The sequence below is a fragment of the Physeter macrocephalus genome, chromosome 5, assembly GCF_002837175.3.
Source record: "Physeter macrocephalus isolate SW-GA chromosome 5, ASM283717v5, whole genome shotgun sequence".
NCBI classification, from domain to species: Eukaryota; Metazoa; Chordata; class Mammalia; order Artiodactyla; family Physeteridae; genus Physeter; species Physeter macrocephalus.
The window spans coordinates 13,803,773-13,822,686 of record NC_041218.1 but is presented as its reverse complement, the minus strand read 5'-3'; the positions used below and the strand labels follow the sequence as shown (position 1 = coordinate 13,822,686).

The 18,914-nt window shown below is 39.0% G+C and overlaps 2 protein-coding genes and 1 non-coding gene across 7 annotated transcripts in view; 1 reads left to right on the top strand and 2 right to left on the bottom strand.

Annotated features, from left to right (window-relative positions):
• LOC102987193 (NADH dehydrogenase [ubiquinone] 1 beta subcomplex subunit 2, mitochondrial) overlaps positions 1-6,587 on the top strand; it is an 8,072-nt gene extending 1,485 nt beyond the window's left edge. Inside the window, exons 2-4 of the mRNA XM_028490303.2 lie at positions 2,791-2,974; positions 4,188-4,286; positions 6,483-6,587. Coding sequence (XP_028346104.1) covers positions 2,791-2,974; positions 4,188-4,262 — 259 coding nt within the window. The 3' untranslated portion in view covers positions 4,263-4,286; positions 6,483-6,587. The remainder of the gene's footprint in view (positions 1-2,790; positions 2,975-4,187; positions 4,287-6,482) is intronic.
• Positions 6,588-9,901: 3,314 nt separating this feature from the next.
• On the bottom strand, positions 9,902-9,974 carry TRNAG-UCC (transfer RNA glycine (anticodon UCC)). The gene has a single exon. It is a non-coding gene; the product is annotated as a tRNA-Gly (tRNA).
• A 1,506-nt stretch (positions 9,975-11,480) lies between these two features.
• Positions 11,481-18,914, bottom strand: part of BRAF (B-Raf proto-oncogene, serine/threonine kinase) — a 149,568-nt gene continuing 142,134 nt past the window's right edge. For all 5 annotated transcript variants that reach the window (XM_028489662.2, XM_028489664.2, XM_028489663.2 and 2 more), the window contains one exon: positions 11,481-18,295. In XM_028489662.2, the coding sequence (XP_028345463.1) occupies positions 18,273-18,295 (23 nt within the window). In that variant the 3' untranslated portion in view covers positions 11,481-18,272. The remainder of the gene's footprint in view (positions 18,296-18,914) is intronic.

Sequence of the window (18,914 nt, the reverse complement as noted above, 5' to 3'; positions counted from 1 at the left end):
GTGGAGCGCAGGCTCCGGACACGCAGGCTCAGCGGCCATGGCTCACGGGCCCAGCCGCTCCGCGGCACGTGGGATCTTCCCGGACCGGGGCACGAACCCGTGTCCCCTGCATCGGCAGGCGGACTCTCAACCACTGCGCCACCAGGGAAGCCCTATTTTTCTTTTTTGAATTTATTTTTTATACAGCACGTTCTTATTAGTTATTTTATACATATTAGTGTATATATGTCAATCCCAATCTCCCAATTCATCCTTGGTTTATGTTTTAAAAAGGTAACTTTCACGGAGAGTTATGGTGCTTTCTTTTTTTAAACTTGACACTTAAAAATCCTGGGTTGGAACAGCCATTATTTCTTTGGATATTGTTGCTTCCCCATTCTGTTTTCTTCTTATAGGACACGAATTAGGCATATGTTGGGTTTTCTCATCCTTCTGACCTCTTTTCGTATTTTTTAGCTGTGTCTAATCCTGGCTTTAATCCTTTTATTTCAAATGATTACATTTTATTTCTAGAAATTCTGTTGTTTCAAACTTGATCTTTATAGTTTCTTGTTCCTTGCTATTAATTTCAAACTTTTATTTAAAAATAACGTGTTTTCTGTATTATAAATTGTAATTATCCATTTTTCAAGTCTTGTATATTTGATACTGCTGTCTGTTGTTTTGCTGATTCTCACTCATAGTGTCTTATTTCCTTGTAATTTTTGACTGTGAACTTTTCCTGGAACTGTTATCTGTCAGAATTCTTTGAGGTCTTGCTTCTCAAGGGTTCAGAGAATCCAAGACCACTTTAAATTCTTGGGTTGAGGTTCTCTTGGACCATAATGTCCAAAACCCAGGTAGTGTGAATTTGGGTGCAAACCCACCTGAGGACTGGCTACTGGTAACAAATTCCTGTTCCCTTCTTCATGGCGGGTTTATGTCCCATTCACTCTTATATCATGGGGCTGCAGCTTTCTTCAGGGGTCTAGTAATTAGACTTCTCATCTTGGGTGGGCCCCAGGCTTCTCGTGTCTCCCACAGCTGTCCAGGTAGAGGGTCACAGAGTCTGGGGAACAGCAGAAACCCTCAGGGCGAAGGCCAGCTTCAGCGCTCATGTAGTTTCCAGGTCTTGTTTTAACTTGGGTTTTGCCCTTGGTAGATTCCTTTCTTTTGTGTCTGGTCAATGATTTATTAAAATTTAAAAAAAAATCTCAACTACTGTTGTAGTTGTTTCAATGTGGAGGGTTGTTCAGCTTGTCTAGTTTGCCATAGTGCGGTTAACAACCTGTCTTGGCACATGACATTAGATGCTTGTGGAATCTTTATATTCCTTAATCATGGCAATTGTTAGGTCATCCATTCCTTTTCTCTAATTGCATGCAGTGTTTCAAATCTTTGTTCAAAAAGATTTCCACCTTGCAGTCAGTGACCCACTTATTTCAAGTCATAGTTAAAACATGTCACTCTAGCAGTAATTAAATGTGGAGAGTTTCTGGGAATGGGTTTAAACTATAATTCTCAAATCTTATTTTAAATGAGTTTAACTGATGGGTACTTATTACTAGACTATATCCAAAACCTATCAAAGAGGAAGGCTGTTGTTACAATATATTGAATTCCCACCCCCATGGTTTATTTATATAATGTAGTATCTATATGCAGATAGATCCTGAATAGATACTGTTAAATATAATTGGCATACAGAAGCAGTATGATAAATTCAGGGTGTAAAGCAGTGATACTTGACGGAAACTTTTTTTTAACTTATTTATTTTTATTTGTGGCTGCGTTGGGCCTTCATTGCTGCGCACGGGCTTCCTCTAGTTGTGGCGCGCGGGGGCTACTCTTCATTACGGTGCGCAGGCTTCTCATTGCGGTGGCTTCTCTTGTTGCGAAGCACGGGCTCTAGGCACACAGGCTTCAGTAGTTGTGGCACGTGGGCTCAGTCGTTGTGGCTCGTGGTCTCTAGAGCGCAGGCTCAGTAGTTGTGGTGCATGGACTTAGTTGCTCCGCAGCATGTGGGATCTTCCCAGACCAGGGTTCGAACCTGTGTCCCCCTGCATTGGCAGGTGGATTCTTAACCACCGCACCACCAGGGAAGTCCCTCTCTTTACATTTTCTATATCCATTTGTAGGTAATAGCATATATATAGCTGCTGAATAGGACTTGAAAGTAGCCCCATTAAGTACAAATTCTATTATTGGAATTAGATTCAACCTATAATAATTACAGTCCAACTGAATAAAATGAGTATAGCTCGTATGGATTATATTCCACACCTTGTCATCTAAACGAAAACACAAAAACCCGAAAAACTTGTTCAAACTTACTGTTTAAGACTCTGCTTTTTGCTCAGTGCTTTTGGCTTATTTAAAAGGATCTGCTGAGTCCTCTTTTCCATAAAGTGGTCTTTTAATAAAGATTGTAATAGAGCAGAGGACATAATTTGCCTTTGAAATAGATGGCTAACCAGACAAAATAAATTTGATTTGTTTTTCTGGATAAGCTAGTGACTTACTACTACAGGTTTATGATTCCTTAATCAAAACCCTTGGGGCCAGTACCCCATAATCAGCACATTCATATTTCTGGTGTAAAATATATCAATATTCACTAAATGAAAATCATAATTAGCCTCTTGTCAATTCAGGCCAGTTTTTGCTGCTGCACGAGTTTAAAGCAAGCTTCTGAAAAAGGAGTATTTCGAGGGATTGTGGAGCCCTGCCATTCTGTGTTTTGTGGAGGAGATGAGAAAGGTTTAGTTTCTGGATTTAACTCAAAGTTTTGGATGAGTTCACACTTTGAAGATATAGCAAGCTGCTTAACATTTCTGTTTCGTCACGTAGTGCTGGTGGAGGTGTGCCTCTCGAGCCCCGGTACAGACAGTTTCCCCAGCTGACCAGATCCCAGGTGATCAAGGCAGAGTTCTTCAGTGCAACCATGTGGTTCTGGATTCTCTGGCGCTTCTGGCATGACTCAGATGCCGTGCTGGTAAGTGCAGGAGGATAATTCTTGTCCGTCTTTGGGCGTGGGGAGGGAAGATCTCTTAATAGCTTAGCTTGTTTTTTTTTCTGTTTGTAGACTGTTTTTCAACCTGGATGTATCTCTTCACCATGTTGTCCTTATGTATATGCAGGAATCCTTTTATTTTATGAAACATATTGTCTCTGACCTTTTCCACTCAGGGATGTATTGATACATGTAGGTGGCCCATGTCTGTCTTATGTTTTCTGTTTGGTGGCCATATTTGGAAGCGAGACTATAGAAGCTAATTCCCTTACTTTCCAAGCTAGGGTAGGGGTTCATCAGCAGGTTAAGTTTCACAGTTAAATGCCTTTAAATGATAAATGTTATTTAGTCTGTCCAGAGGCCCAAGGCAGCCAGATTGAGGTGGGATGGATGTGGGCTAATTTCCCTCCGGAGGGAAGTTAGTTACTGGTGACTTTCTAACCTGTCATTGGCCTCAAAAGGAGCTTTTAATCACATTTGCACAGATGCTATTCTCTAGGAAATTACACCTTGAAGCCGTTGAAATCCATGCTTATTGATCCAGAATACTTTGAATTTTAGTAAATTTGGTTTTTTTTTAGGATAGGGAAAAATCTTAAATTTATACAGTGAGTTCTAGAAGCATCAGGTTGATTAATATCCCACTTCTCTGACAATTTCTCTGTGCCCTTGTCACCCAGTAAGGAGCTGCATGGTATCTGTGGCAGCACACAGACACCTTTATCTCACTGTAGGGCAGCTGTCAGGATTATTGTGCGGCTGTCTGGCACGAGACAACGATGCAGCCGGATATGCCCTAAATCAGGATCAACAAGGAATGGGTCCACCTGGGGCTTCCAAATCCCCCAGCAGGAATGACAGGACAGTTTGAGACCTTATGTTTTGTCAGGGATTCAAGAGATTGTTGTGACACGGGGTATCTTTGAAATCTGTTGTCTCCGTACCGCCCACGCTCCATACAAACACGTACTCAGATGCTGGCTCAGGCCAGTAGCTCCAAAATGGCCAGGCTTTTAAAATTCAGGCCACAGCTCATTTTGAACAAATTGAAGAATAGTTGGACCATCAGATGGTTGAAGTAGAATTTGTTCCTGTGCTATGTCAAGGATGTTTTTCTTTTCAAGGCTTCTTCTAAAATGTAACCAGTTGTACGGAGCGTAGATTCTTGAACTTTTTTTTAATTGGTTGTCATCAGGGTCACTTTCCATATCCAGATCCTTCCCAGTGGACGGATGAAGAATTAGGTATCCTTCCTGATGATGAAGACTGAAAATGTAGACTCAACTCTTTCCAGGTGGGTATACCCCAAGTTTCTTTTTAAAGTTATATTTAACTTTTGCCAATAAACATGTTTTGACTTTGCACCTATGATGGTCTCAAAGAAACAGTGCATCTTATAACAGCATGAAGAACAGGTCACACATCATGCCTGATTTCTGCCTTTGGTATTTTCACATTTGCTGTCATTCTGCCCCCTTTTCCCCATACACACTTTTAGTCTCATCTTCCTTTTCATGTTTTAAAAAATTATTTTTTCCTAAGCTATGTTACCGTTTAGGGTCCCATTTATCTATCTATTGATCAAAGACTTTTTAAGCACCAACAATGCACAGGGCTTAGAGTGATGGACAAGATAGATACGGAGCTTGTTTGTAACTGCAAAAATACAGTGTTCTACCCTCAGCGTTTTAATGGAAAATTTGAGTATATGGGAATGTTACAATATGGAATTGCATGGAATTAACTCTTTTAACAGTAAAAGGTTGTGGCCCTTTCATTTTCCAAATCAGGAAGTCAGAGAGTTTTTCTTTCAAAAGGAAGATACTAGGAGGAGTTCCTTTCCTCACAAATCCCTCAGGGATTAAGACATTCACATTTAATATGATTTTAAATTAATCACTGCATGGATAATAGACCTAAAAATAAAACCCAAACTCTTAAAGCTTCTAAAAGAAAGCACAAGAGAGTATCTTCAGGATCTTAAGGCACACAAAAAACTTTTGGAGAAAACACAAAAGCACTACAAAAACTTGATAATTTGATTTAGCCTAATCAAAAATTTCTGCTATCAAAAGACACCATTAAGGAAATAAATACACAAGCCACTAATTGGGAAAAAATACAGCATATATATCCAACAAAGGGCTTGTATCTAGTATATGTAAAGAACCTCTATAATCAACAAAAATTAGATGAACAACCCAATTGAAAAATGGGCAAAGGCCTTGAGCAGATACTTCACAAAAGAAGATATATGAATGGCCAATAATCACATGAAAAAAGGCCCTTAATATCATTAATCACCAGGGAAATGCAAATTAAAACTACAGTAAGATATCATTTGTACCCACTAGAAAGACTGACAACTTTAAATGTTATGACAATACAGAGCAGCTGGAATATTTGCCAGTAAGAATGTAAAAAGCTACAACAATTTTGTAGAATTATTTGGCAGTTTCTAATGAAGTTAAACACGAATATCCTAGGATTCAACGACTTTATTCCTAGGCATTTAGTCGAGAGAAATGAAAATATATGGCCATCCGTACAAAATTTTTCCTAGCAATTTTTTTCTTAGTATCTCCAAACTAGACCTAATTGTACATCAGTGAGAGAATGGATAAACATATTACAGTATATTCATTCAGTTGAGTAATAATTCAGCAATTAAAAATAAGAAGTTACAAGACAGTCATTTAGGTAAATCTCAAAATCATCATATTAAGCAAAAAGAGTGAGTCACTTAAAAGTACTAATAATGAATGATTCCATTTATATGAAGTCTGTGAACTGGTGATACTCATCTATAGAGGGAGGGTGGGGGTTGGGGTTATGTGGGTACATACAGTTGTCAGAATTCGTTGAACTAGACCTTTAATATCTGCGCATTTTAACTTTAATTACACCTCAATAAAAATGTAAAACAAAAAAATTAACCATTGCACATTAATAATTGCCATCATTCAAAATACCTTGGAAATTGTTTTAAAGGATAGGAAGCATTAAGAGACAGGTAAATGTTCCCATTAAATCATACTACTAGTATTGCTGTTATTTTAATTCGAAGGAGCTTATTGACACGAAAATTGCAGCAGGTTTGTGTATACGGGGGCAGGTGGTGGTGGGGCAAACAGTGAAGCTGTTTTATAGCTCGTTTCCTGTCGCTGGCTTTCCTATGGACAAGAGTCCTTACCAGGCCTTACAAGGTCCTTACCAGGCCTCTTGTTTCCCCAGTGTTAACGGGTCTGCCAGCACTAGCCTCTTCCTATCTTCTTACATATCTTCCAGTATTCCTGTACACAGTCATTAACATTTTAATGGCTAGACTGTAAACCCTTTGAGAAATCTGCAAGGGGATGTGACTCTTCTGCAAGGCTACTCACATGACTGATGCTCAACGAATACTTGAATAACTGAATGAACAAGAATGATGGATTTGAATTATTGAAAACAAAAGTTCTTAAAGCTTTTCACTTTTGTTTCCTTGCAGGAGCCAGGTGAGAATTTCAAGAAGTTACAGACATCATATTGTATATTAAGTTGTAAATTAAAGTTTTGGTCAAGAATGAGGAACTGAGTTATGGATATCTCTGATAATGACGACCACCCTTTATGGATTATTTCCTGTGCTCACAGCTGCTGTGCTAACTGGTTATAGCCCTTTTGGTGGGTATTCTTGGGTACCCCGTGGTGTCGATAGATAAGCCTTAGTGCCATTTATCCGTGAGGCCATCGAGGTTCAAGGAAATGAAGTAACTTGCTTAGGGTCACACACTGATGAGTGATGACATTAGGTCTGACCCCACGCTTAACTACAGTGCCATACTGCCTGCCTCCTTAGCTGATGTCTTAGTCGTACGTACACTGAAAGTTTATGTGAAACTCTTGCCATTTCTCTACTGCTAGTGTATTCTTGCCCAAGTATACAGAGAGGTTAGAAGTCGGTGTGGTCCATCTGTTGTGTTGGTGTATCTCTTGTGGGCTGGGCATTGTGTTGAGTCACCATTTGTGGAACTCTTAAGACACACGTCTAACCAGGAATTCTTAGGGGCCAGAGGAGTGCAAGGTAAGGGTGAAATAGGATGAGGCAGCTTTTCAAAAATTTGTTTCAAAGTACTTTTCAACCTTCTGTAGCATCACAATTCTGAGAGGAGGTAGGACAGAATTTTCTTCTATCTACAGATAAAAATATGCAGTAGAGTGGCTTAATGACTTGCCCAGAAGCATAACTATTCATATTTTTAATTTAGGTTTTTGACTACCTAGGTGATGGGAATACCATGCTAAACAAGACAGATGAGAACGTAGATTTTAGGAAGGGAAGACAGACAAGTGAGGTTTACTAATTGCTGTGAAGGAAATAACATTGGGTGCTAGAGATGGATGATGCTGATCTTTTCGGTGGGCGGGGAAGACATTTGCGCTGAAACCTGAACAAGTAGCAGGAACCAGTTGTGCGTGGTCTGAAGGAAGAGTGCCCAGGGACAAGGAATAGCGAGAACCAAGGTCTAGGGAGGGACCAAGGTCACCAGGTTTAAGGGACAGAAAGTCCAGTGGGGTTCCAGCAGGGGAGGAGAGGGTGGGACTAGATGAGATTAATAGGTCATGGTTGCAGGTTTAGATTTTATGTTAAATGCAGTGCGAAAGCTTCTGACAGGCTCTAGGCGGGGGGTGGTCCAATTCGAGTTCCTAGTTCTTAGGTTTTTCACCCCCAACCCCGCGCTTTGGTTCTCCCTAGGTGTCCCGAGCCTGTTGCGAAGGGTGTCTGAGGCTGTCCTTGGTTTTGTGTTTACTCACCTGTGTAGGAGTGTGCTGTCTCACCTGATAAATATTTATGGTCTTTAAAAGACCATTAGATCTCTGTGTACTTTTTAGGTTTCATTTTTTTGTTGTTCTCCACTGCCACCACCACCCCCTGCCACCTGTAACAGTGAACTCAAGTAGGGTAATCCTATTAGCTTTTTTCCTTAGAAATCAATCAGAGTTGCTTGACTTGAATTAAAAGATAACTTTAGGGCTTCCCTGGTGGCGCAGTGGTTGAGAGTCCGCCTGCCGATGCAGGGGACACGGGTTCGTGCCCCGGTCCGGGAAGATCCCACGTGCCGCGGAGCGGCTGGGCCCGTGAGCCATGGCCGCTGAGCCTGCGCGTCCGGAGCCTGTGCTCCGCAACGGGAGAGGCCACAACAGTGAGAGGCCCGCGTACCGCAAAAAAAAAAAAAGGTAACTTTAAAACTAGCAGTCTTCTAAAATTGGCCAGTGTGGCCTCCACATGCTGGATCCTCTTTTCCATACCTGGGCTGTGAAATCAGTTTGCACTGATGCAGAAATTGTCCCGGCCCAAGGAATAGGCCTCCACCCTCCTCACATTCTTTCCATTTTATAGATGAGTAAGTTGAGCTGTAGATAGGTAACTTGCCCAAGCTACAAGTTAAGAGAACTGAGGTTCAAATCCTGGTTGTCTGGCTGTAGGTCTGAGTGAGGTAGATGGTGTAAAGCTCTTTGATCATGACCTACCTACTCTAAGAAATAATTTTACATTGTGACCTAGTGTGTGTGTGTATGTATACATACGTACATAAATAATACAAAAGTTTTATGAAAACTTACCTGTTACATTTTCTTTTATATTCTAGTCTACATTTAAAAAAATGGTTGAGACTGATTTTACTACCCACTAATAGGTTTCAGGCTGCAGTTTGAAAAACTGGCACAGTGCTTGAAGAACTCAGGCTCTGGAGCCAAACTTGCTTGGTCTGACTCATAGTTCTACCATTTATTTACTTGCTGTGAGTTTGGGCAGACTGCTTATTTGAACTGTGCCTCAATATCCTCGTTTGTAAAATGGATTAAATAGATTAAATGAGTGAGCACATAAAGCCCTCAGAACTACATCTGGCATGAAGGAATGGAAGCAATTATTATTTCTAGACCATTGGGTCTAAGCTAAGTTTATAGTGACCCTTGAATCCTGGTTTGATTTTTATAGAAAAGCCTCCATATGGAGATAAACTGTAAACAGATTATTTCAGCAGATGCAGTACCACCCTTCTCCTCTGCCTAAAGCAAGACAGACATTTAGGATGACCTTTTCTTCCTTCCTATTGAACAGCTAAAAGTACATTCTAAGTCAGTTTTAGTGTGTAGCCTGGTAGATGGACAGATGTACTTTCATAAATGGAAGGGTAGGCAGTGAAATAATTATTGACGGCAACAGAGAATATTAAGTGTCAAATTTTAACACACAAATTTGTAAGTTTACTAAGTTTCCTATGGAAACTTGAGTGTAAACACCACAACTGATTACCTAATAAAGATACGAGACCAGGGAGGTACTGTGTAAGGAACACCTGTTGTGCATGTTCTGGGAAGGTACAGAAGTCATCTTGGTTCCACTTGCCTCTAGAACTATTCTGTCGAAGAGGGTGACCCGGGTACCTTTTGCCCCCCATCTCATCAGGAGCTTCAGCAGGACATCAGCGTACAGTGGAGGAAACGGGAGCTGCCTGAGCTGGTACTGACCTGCCTCAGCAACTGGGCCTTTACCTTTTATCACCTACGTGAGCAGTGGGCTTGCTTGACTGGAGAAGACAGAAGGAGCAAGTGGAATACACCTGGCACAACATCCATTTCTAGCTACAAACTCAATGTCATGGAGTCAACACCTATTTCTACCCAAATTTCACTATAGCCATCATCACAACCACAACAAAATTTTATACATACAGTATATATAAAATGCACAGTAGTGATCTTGGAAACAGGAGTCCTGACCGAGTCCTGGCTACATGAGCCTAGGGAAGTCATCCCTGGGGATTCACAGTCAGGAGCTGATGAGGGGACCATGAAATCTTTAAGGCTGAACCATATAAACTTTTTTTTGGCCGTGCCTCGCAGCTTGCGGGATCTTAGTTCCCCAACCAGGGATCGAACCTGGGCCCCCTGCAGTGGAAGTGCAGAGTCCTAACCACTGGACTGCCAGGGAAGTCCCTAAACCATGTAATCCTTAAGAACTCTTTTGGCTCTAACATTTTACGAGTCTAGAAGCACTACAGAGCCCAGACAGTAGGCCCAATTACCACAGCCCCTGATAAAATTTCAGAAGAGCTAGTATGGTAGGGTTCTTTATAATAGAATTTTATCACAATAATTAAAGGGTTCTTAATTCCGGACTAAATTTTAAGGAAAACTTACAGAATCATGCATTAAGAAATGAATCCACAATTACCCTACTGTAATCATGTATGAAGGTTATTTAAAAATGAGTTTCTGTAATTATTACAGAATTACATTTTTCAGATGAGAAAACTGCAGTGCAGAGAAAATACTTGTCTCAGCGGCATTTTATGATTCGCTGGAAGAGGCATGAAGACCAGAAACCAGATTCCTCAAATATGTACCATCTTGAAGACTTTTGTTTATATTTTTCTCAGACATAGGGTTTCCAGGTAAAGTCTTAAAACTGTTTACCTCTCTTCTGGAAACTGCCTGGTAATATGACATAGCCTTGATGATATTCTAGGTGTCTTTCAAGCTTTATGAAATCAAATGCATAAAATCAACTCATGGGGGAAGGTAGCCAGCATTAAAAAAAAAACAAAGAAAAGTGTAAAACAGGAGTGCATAGTTTCAAATACATGTATTTGTGCGTACTGTCTGTGTTCCTATAGAAAATGTATTACTGGAAGTTGTGTCAAAAAAGTTTGAAAGATACCAAAGTTCAGAAAAGGGAACTTCTACAGACTACTACTTAAACGACTATTACAGCACACACTTCATTTGAGCCACTGGAGGGGAACAGTCAGATCACAGCATCATAAAATGCTTGAGGATCATCACCAACACCAGACAAAAAACTCTACCATGAGAGTGTAGCCGGTGCAATGTACTAGGTATTCACCTTGACAATTTACTTTGAAAGTACTTCTCATATATTTCCCATCAAACAGTAACTGGAAACAATGTACACTTCTTAGTCCCTCCACTGCCTGACAGAACTGTCAAGAGCCCTACTTCCATTATTGAATGTGACAGTGCTAGAAAAATGATCTTGATAAACACTTCTCCATGCAGTCAATCTTTATTGTAGCAGTATTCGCATATTCACATCAAGTACATAGAACTTTTTTGCCTTTTATATAGTACAGAGTTTTTAAATAACTTTACACAGAAATAAATTTCTTCAATCTGAATTTCAGCTGTCTTTTTTTTTTAATTCTCCATGCTTTCTATCCAAACTGAACAATATTTTCCATTGTACAAATTTACATGAGAAAAACTCCAAAATACAAATGAAAGGACCTGAGCAGGAAAGAGAACCCAAAGTATCAAGAAGCAGGGATGGGGAAGAATTGAAAAAAAAAAAAATTCAAGCAAACACTGAGGATTAAGGGACAAGAGGGAAACATCATCCGTTTGACTGAAAATAAATGTCTTTTTTTATGAATTGAAAAATAAGCTTTAAAAATAGTTACTCCTTTGTAATTTTCGCAAAGCAGGTATAGAGAGGTCTGTGGACAATTAAAAAGTCCCCATCTTTTCACTGGGCACACCCCAGACTCCATGAGAACCTTTTCAATGCTTGAGCGGAACTGAAGTGAACTAAACCCAAACCTCTGGCAGCGAGAGAGGAGAGGAATGTGAATGTGAATCGCCATAAGGTTTGGAGTAAACCAGGGGCCATTAACTCACTGCAGTTAAAACATGAAGGATTTCCCTTTCCTCTCTCTTATAGAAGAATTGTCCTCAAACCGAGAAATAAGTGAAAGGGGACGGGGGGGCACGGATTTCCTTTTTCTTGGTCCAAACCAAAGAGCAATCATAACTACTAAATAGAATTCGAAGGGACATATGTTAAACAGTTAATGTCAATTTCCTCATAGTTGTACACTCCTATCTTAGAAGAAACAGCAATTGCTGAGTGAGGAAAGGGTCAGAGTGTACAACAATTGAATGAGCCACGTCACTGCGATAGAGTCCTTCAAATCAGGCGATATGAAGGCCAAGCCGAGACTATAACCTGTGGCATGGCCAAAGGAAACACAGAGGACCCAACAAAGGCGTTTTCAAATGACGGAGGGAAAATTTACAGCATACACACACATACACACCCCTGTATGTAAACTAACATAACATGAAGATAAATAAGACATAAAGGTTAGCCATTTATGTTGGTAATTAACATGAATAAAAAGGCATTATATGTTTACATAGCTGGTTTTAATCAGCTACAGAACACAGGCAAATGTATTAGGAAGGAATGATTTTTTAAAAAACCCGTTCACAGCTTAGAATAAAAAGCACACTTATTGCACTCTTACATTTTATTTCAGGTAATTATAGTTTATTTCCCACCCTCACATCAATTCTTCCCTACCCCAGACTTACTCCCATACCCTCCCCCCTCCCATTTTGGTCCACTTTGTCTACATCTGTGCCTAGACTGTGAGCTTGGTTGCTTATGTTAGTCTGACGTTTCCTCTTATGTAACACATACTCCACCAAAACACAAGTGGGTTAAAAAAAGCTTAACACACAAATGTAACACAATAATTCTCAAAACAAAATCAACTTACTAAGCAACTTACTCATAAGCCCTATCTCCACTCCTGTAAACACAACACTTCCTCTGCTCTATCTCTTCAGTGAATTTCATGCCCGATTCCCTACATAGATTCTGTGATGAGAACCAGCCACTCGTGGGTGCTGGACAATGTGCTCAGCCTGCCAGGAGAAGCAGATGGTTTGCACAAATCTTTTTTTTTTTTTTATGCTAACACGAATAAACGTATTTTAGTCCTTTGTTTTCAAAGAGTACTTCAATCTACAGAATTCTTAAGAAAAAAAAGCATCACAAAAAAACCCAGATACACTCACTGGCTGTGTCCTCATGCACAACTGGTTATATCATTGTAATTAGTCAAAACTGCTAAATAAAATTAAACATTTTAATGAAACGGATTTAGTAATTAATAAGACTAAGTTAACAGTTGGGTAAAGGGGGTCAAAAGGTTAAAAAAAAGTATGACAAGAACAACAGTTGAAATTGTGGATACTGAAATAAAAGATACACTCAATCAATTTTCTGAGGTAGAGACTAACCACCCCTAAGTGTTGTAAAATAAACCACTGTTACCTTAATTTAAGATTTTAGGACTTATGTTTCTGTCCTCTTCTACCTTAAAAACACCTGATAGAAACTGTTAATTACCCCAACTGGCAACATTTAGGACTGAAATTCAATTTAAATGTTTTCCCAAACAAGTGAAAATGGATTATCTTCAAACAACAAAACAAAGCTTACTCTCTAGTGTGCTAATAAAAAAAAAAATCTTACCAGTATTTTCAATTTACCAGAGCTAGCAACATGGAATATGAGTACACTGGCCACTTCATTCTCCTCTGGGGGCCAATATACAATCAGGCAGAGATGCTACTGCACCCCTCGGGTGCTCAACAATCTATGGGCATTAGTAATACTCCTTAGTGAAACGTCTAGAGAACTTGCTGAAGCCTTTCTTGGGGGTGGTGAGGAATCAAGATACTAGAAGCACACCATGGAGTGTGTCCAGTTCACACCCGCCAGCCATATGTCCCCTCAGAGGAGCCCCTGGAGATTCCACCTGGCCCCCAGAGCACCTTGAACAGCATTAGCAAGACAGTCCCACTTAATTTGCAAACAAATCCTGAGAGGCAAGTTTATATTTCAAACTCTGGAAAATCAGTGACTAGGTTGGCAGTACTCTGGGAACTGAGAAAATCAAATTCTGTCCTATATGTTAATTTCACCCTTCTCACTAGTTAATACATATGACTACTGCCCAGCATATAGTACTTCAACCCTAAACTACAGCAATTTCTTAAAATGTCTGTCAAACATTCCTGTTATATAAAAGTTCCATGCTTTGAAGAACCTATGGGAGTAGAAAAAGTTTCTCTAGAAATGTCACTGAATTATGATTTCAACCTATTTGCTCTATGTGATAAATATATCTGACTATACTAGGGATTATGTGCTTTAAAAAAATAATTTTGTTCACTGAAAATTTACCTGTGTTTTCTCATTTTTTTAAACATGATTTTGGCTATAAACTCGTTAGTGCATTTATCTTTGCAGTCTAAATTGCACGCTAAAAAATATTAACACAGCTGAGTTAGACCAGGGTGGCTGCTCTCTTCACAAATCACTGATTTCTGCTAAAATTTTAGTTTTATTGCATCATGAAGGCACAGTAAGATCATTTGGCAAATTGTCAAGGTATTTTTCTAGAGCCTTACCTACACCATTTCAATGTATGACCTGTAAGCTATTTGCTGTTTATACTCACGGTAAACTTTCCATGTCTGGCTATGGTTTTTTTGTTTGTTTTGCTTTTTAATAGTCTAATGGTTGAAATTGCTAGTCTCAAAGTGCTGATATTCTAGCACAAAGAATGCCAATTTGGACAAAGAAGAGAAACTTGCAAAATGGGTCATCATTCTACCCTCTTAACTGGGCAGTCTCTCTACAGGAGCATCTGTGCATGTGACGAAGCTGCAGCTAACTCATTATGAAGATGTACTGTCTTGCTAAGCCTACCGAAGATTACAATTATATCACGGTTAGTGAAGTGTTACCATTAACTATTTAATTTCATGCAACCGATATAAGGTTAAAAATTCTGAAACGTACCCCTAAACAGATTCTGGCACCACTTTCAACAACATTCAGATACTCTGAGCTACATTTTTCAGTATTACTGCTTAAATGTATAATGCCCTTTAGGACAAAATGAGAAGGCTCAAATACAAGTACACATAAAAATTAAAATCTTAAATCATCTTCATGTTCTAGAGCTCCTGGCTTTTCATATTTTAAAATAAATAACTATTCATTACCTCATTCTGAGGAGGTAGTTTTTGAAGAGGTCACCTGAACCCTGCAATGTGTTTCAAAGTAAAGCTAAATGAGGTGTGCACAAGGCTGGAGAGGTGAATGTACGGGAGGGGCAGGTGAGATCTGAGGAGGGGCGTGCAGCAGTTCCAAAATTGCCTGATGAGTAAAAGATAACATTGTGTGATAAAGAGCTGTGACCACACCAAACAAGAATTTAGGAAATATTTACAAAGTTTCAGGTTGACAATGTTGAAGTCTTGGATCTTTATTACTAAGTAACTATTCTTTCTTCTCCAACATTGACATAAATATAATAGGTATACTAAAGTATATGGGATTTTATCTTCTAGCTTGCCTTAGCATGTCCTACCAGATCGCAAACAAAACCAGGGATTGGATGTCAAGGAACCAGAATTTGACAGCGAGACAATCTTCTTTTAAGAGTGCACTTAAGTACAAATGATTACAGTGGATTTTCTATTCACAAATCCCTTTTATAAATTACTTTTTGGTCAATATTATTTCAGTGGTACAAGTTTAGACCCTAGACTAGTTTAATGATGAAAAAGTCCATCAGGAATACTACATACTTTAAAACAATCTTTTATGGTTACTCTGAAATTTTTCGGAAGGTGTCACCTCTCCTTATCCAAAATAAAATACACTACAGAAGGCACTGCAGCCGCCTTATAGGAAAGACAGATAAGTACAGCCTTACAAGCTTTTCAGTAAAGCAGCCACATAATATTGATACAAACTACTCATAAAGTGCACTGCACAACAAACAAGGAGTTCTTTCCTTGTATTTTCTTAGGAGCTCAAGTCTATCTGTAGTCTAAGCATCAAAAAAAGCATGTAAAACTCAGGGGAAATTCCTTTTCCATGCCATTTGTAAACTAGAGAAAAAGTATTTAATGGAGAAAAGGAAGAAAAGGGAAATGCTGAAATTTTATTTTTATTTTTTAAGGGCTCTATACAAATCTCTCAAGAATACCCTGAGCCTGGCTTCTGGGCACAGCTTCATTTAAGAAATGAGATTTTTCAAATGAGATAGCAATCTATTCTAAAAAGAAAGGGAAGAAAACAGTGTATCACCTTGAATTTTGTTTTGAAAACGCCAATGCTAAGCTCCCTCCATAACTAGCTCCTGCGCTGGCTCCTGCCGTGCTCAGGTAGGGAGTCCTGCACTACAGGCTCCGGCAGGACACACCTACTGTTCAAGCCCAGCTCTCTCCAATCTTGGAAAAGGTAACACAAGCATGTTCAAAAGCATCTATGGGGACATATTTTAAAAGAAAAATAAACAATGCTTTTAAAAGAGAGGCAGCATTATGCACACAAGATGCTCTTCAAATCACAAATCATTTTCATTTTTGCAATTTCTCAATTTTGTAAGATACTGCTCTGCTCACAAAAGACTTAAGAATACACTGCTTTTCAAACTCGTTAATAACTTGAGGATTATTTCCCATTTTACTGGGACAATCTTTTACAAGTCCATGGAATTTTCAACAGGCCTTCTTCTGAATATAGGTAACATAGCAAGAAATCATCTAATGACAGTAAGCTTTAGTAGGCTGAAAAATAGCGGGGCAATTTACAATTTGAAAACTTTAAATAATTTCTAATTCCCTGATTTATTTTATAGGTCCTGTCTAATTTCTTTCAGGTCCCTCACTACATAGCTTGGTTGGGCTAGGTACATTTGATTTACATTCTTAAATCTTGATAACAGAGTCCAGATTCATGATAAGGGGGGTATTTGCCATTAATACATACAGAGTCACTTTCTTTGCTACTACTGTGATTTATACCACACTTTAGTAAAGGTCAAGGGAAGTTATGACTAGGTTATATTCCCCATTTATAAAGATAAGGAACAAGGTTCTTAACACCACAGCAGTTCTTTCTATAAAAACAACTGAGGTTAGTTAGGCTTTTCACATCCTCCCTCAGTCCCAATACACCTAAAATTGCTCTATTCTCTGCCTGGGGGACTCGGCTGCCAAAGTTAACCAACCTTTTGAAGACCAGGCTTGGGAAAAAAGGAAGGAGGAGAATGAATGGAGACACCACCATTTTTATTTGAGGTTGCATATGCTAGATCAAAGACTAGAAAGAAAATGTAGGATGTAGTGCAGGAGTTAGTTGGAAGAAACAATGAGATATTAGTAAAGATGTTAGTGTGGATCCAGCAAGTACCATTAATTTAAAAATTATAAATATTTGTCATTATGCTAAGACTCCCCATATATTTAGGTAGAGAAAAGGATAATGATCTTTCTTTAAAAGTTGTTTATATAACAAAAATACAATTTTCCAGGATATATAATTCTAGTGGGAAGTATTATTTTATTCCAATTCAATTAAATCTGAAAATTATTTTCTTTTTAATAAAAATATAATAGAAGAAATTCAGAAATTAAAACTTGTACCTTACATTTAAATTATATAAATGTCTCACATTCAAAACTGTTATCAAGCAGTTTTGTAGGCTTTTAATTAGATACAGGCATTTTGTGCCCTGGACAAAGTAGCCACATAAGTACTTGGTGACTGGAAGAGCTTAGGAGGAAGATATCAATTGTATTTTCCTGAGAACTTGCTACATCGTGGAGAAAAAAAATCCCCAAACACTCGTCTTCATTGCTGGACCCAATGGGAAAAGAAGGCAATGTGCGCCAGAGCTTCCAGTCTGCCCGCCAGGCAGCGCCTGCGTGAGCGAGGAAACAAAGGCCAGAGACCCAGCAGGTCAGGAAAAAGATGCAGCATTCCCTTCTCCTCTACACCAAAACCTACCTCCTCATCTCTCACCCTCCATTTAAATAAAATAGCTTCATTTTGGTAAAAATGTATCAAGGACTGAACATGCACCATACAGGAAGGGCATGCTGCATTTTTGTTCCATCCCTCAGAAATTAACCAGTGGTGGCTAGGGGAAAGAGCTCCACAACAAAATCCCAGAACAGGAAAGAGAACGAGGCTTGGTGATTGCAACTGCCCCATCAGATGATCAGCCACATATTGATCTGGTGGTTAGAAGGGCAAAGTTGACTGGCAGACTTTCCAGAGCAAATCTCCCAAGCTGTAGCAGCAGTTTCTTTCCATCATGCCTGACCATCAAAAGGTCAGAACTCAGGGTCTCTCCTCCTTCTTCCTGGGAGTGGGCAGACTTGTATGCACGTGGTATTTGTGTTGAAGAAGAAACACTGGCAGCAGAGAATTCTAGTTCCTAAAACATTCTTCCCTCTTTTGTTGGATGGGAAATTCCATTCCGTTCCACACCAGCTTATGCATTGAAAATTTTTATCTTTAAAAAGAGTTAAGGAACAGAACGTGTGTTTTGATGTTAACAAATTGTACGAACACAAGACTTAAGTAAGAGTAGATGCTGTCATGATGGTGTGGCTACTTGAAGGCTGCAAATTCTCCTGTAGAGGGAGGACAAGAGCTAATTTTAAAAAAGTTATCTCAAATAACCTAGAGACAACAGAAAAGCCTCATGGAAACCTCACTGAAAGGTGACTAGCTATATGTTACAAACCTAGCAACGACATCACTAATTTAAAAGCAAAAACGGCTGAAACCATGAAAGACAACAACTTATATAGGATATTAAGTCTGTAGATAATTTCCCAGTTGGGTTTTACATGCTATGATTCTAATCAAGCTGAAACAGTTCCAATGAACAAAATTTCTCAGTAACTGACAGTAAAATAGTAAGGCTGATTTGTAGAACACTTTCCCCCTTAATTATCAACTCATTTTCATTATTATAATGCCACTATTAGGAAGGAAGAAGCAGGAATTATTCTCATTTTGTAAAAGATAAAATTCACAGGTTAAATGATCTGTCCACATCACACATTTGAATGAAGGAAAGAAAGTTCAGACCTCTCCCATTTGTAGTTCATTTCACCTTTTAAACTACCAAAACATTACTTATAGGCACATGTCAATGAACATTATTCTCAGCATAAATTTTTTTTTAACCACAAAGACCCTTTGAGGTACTACACTCTTTTAGCTTACCTAATTTGGGGGCTTCAT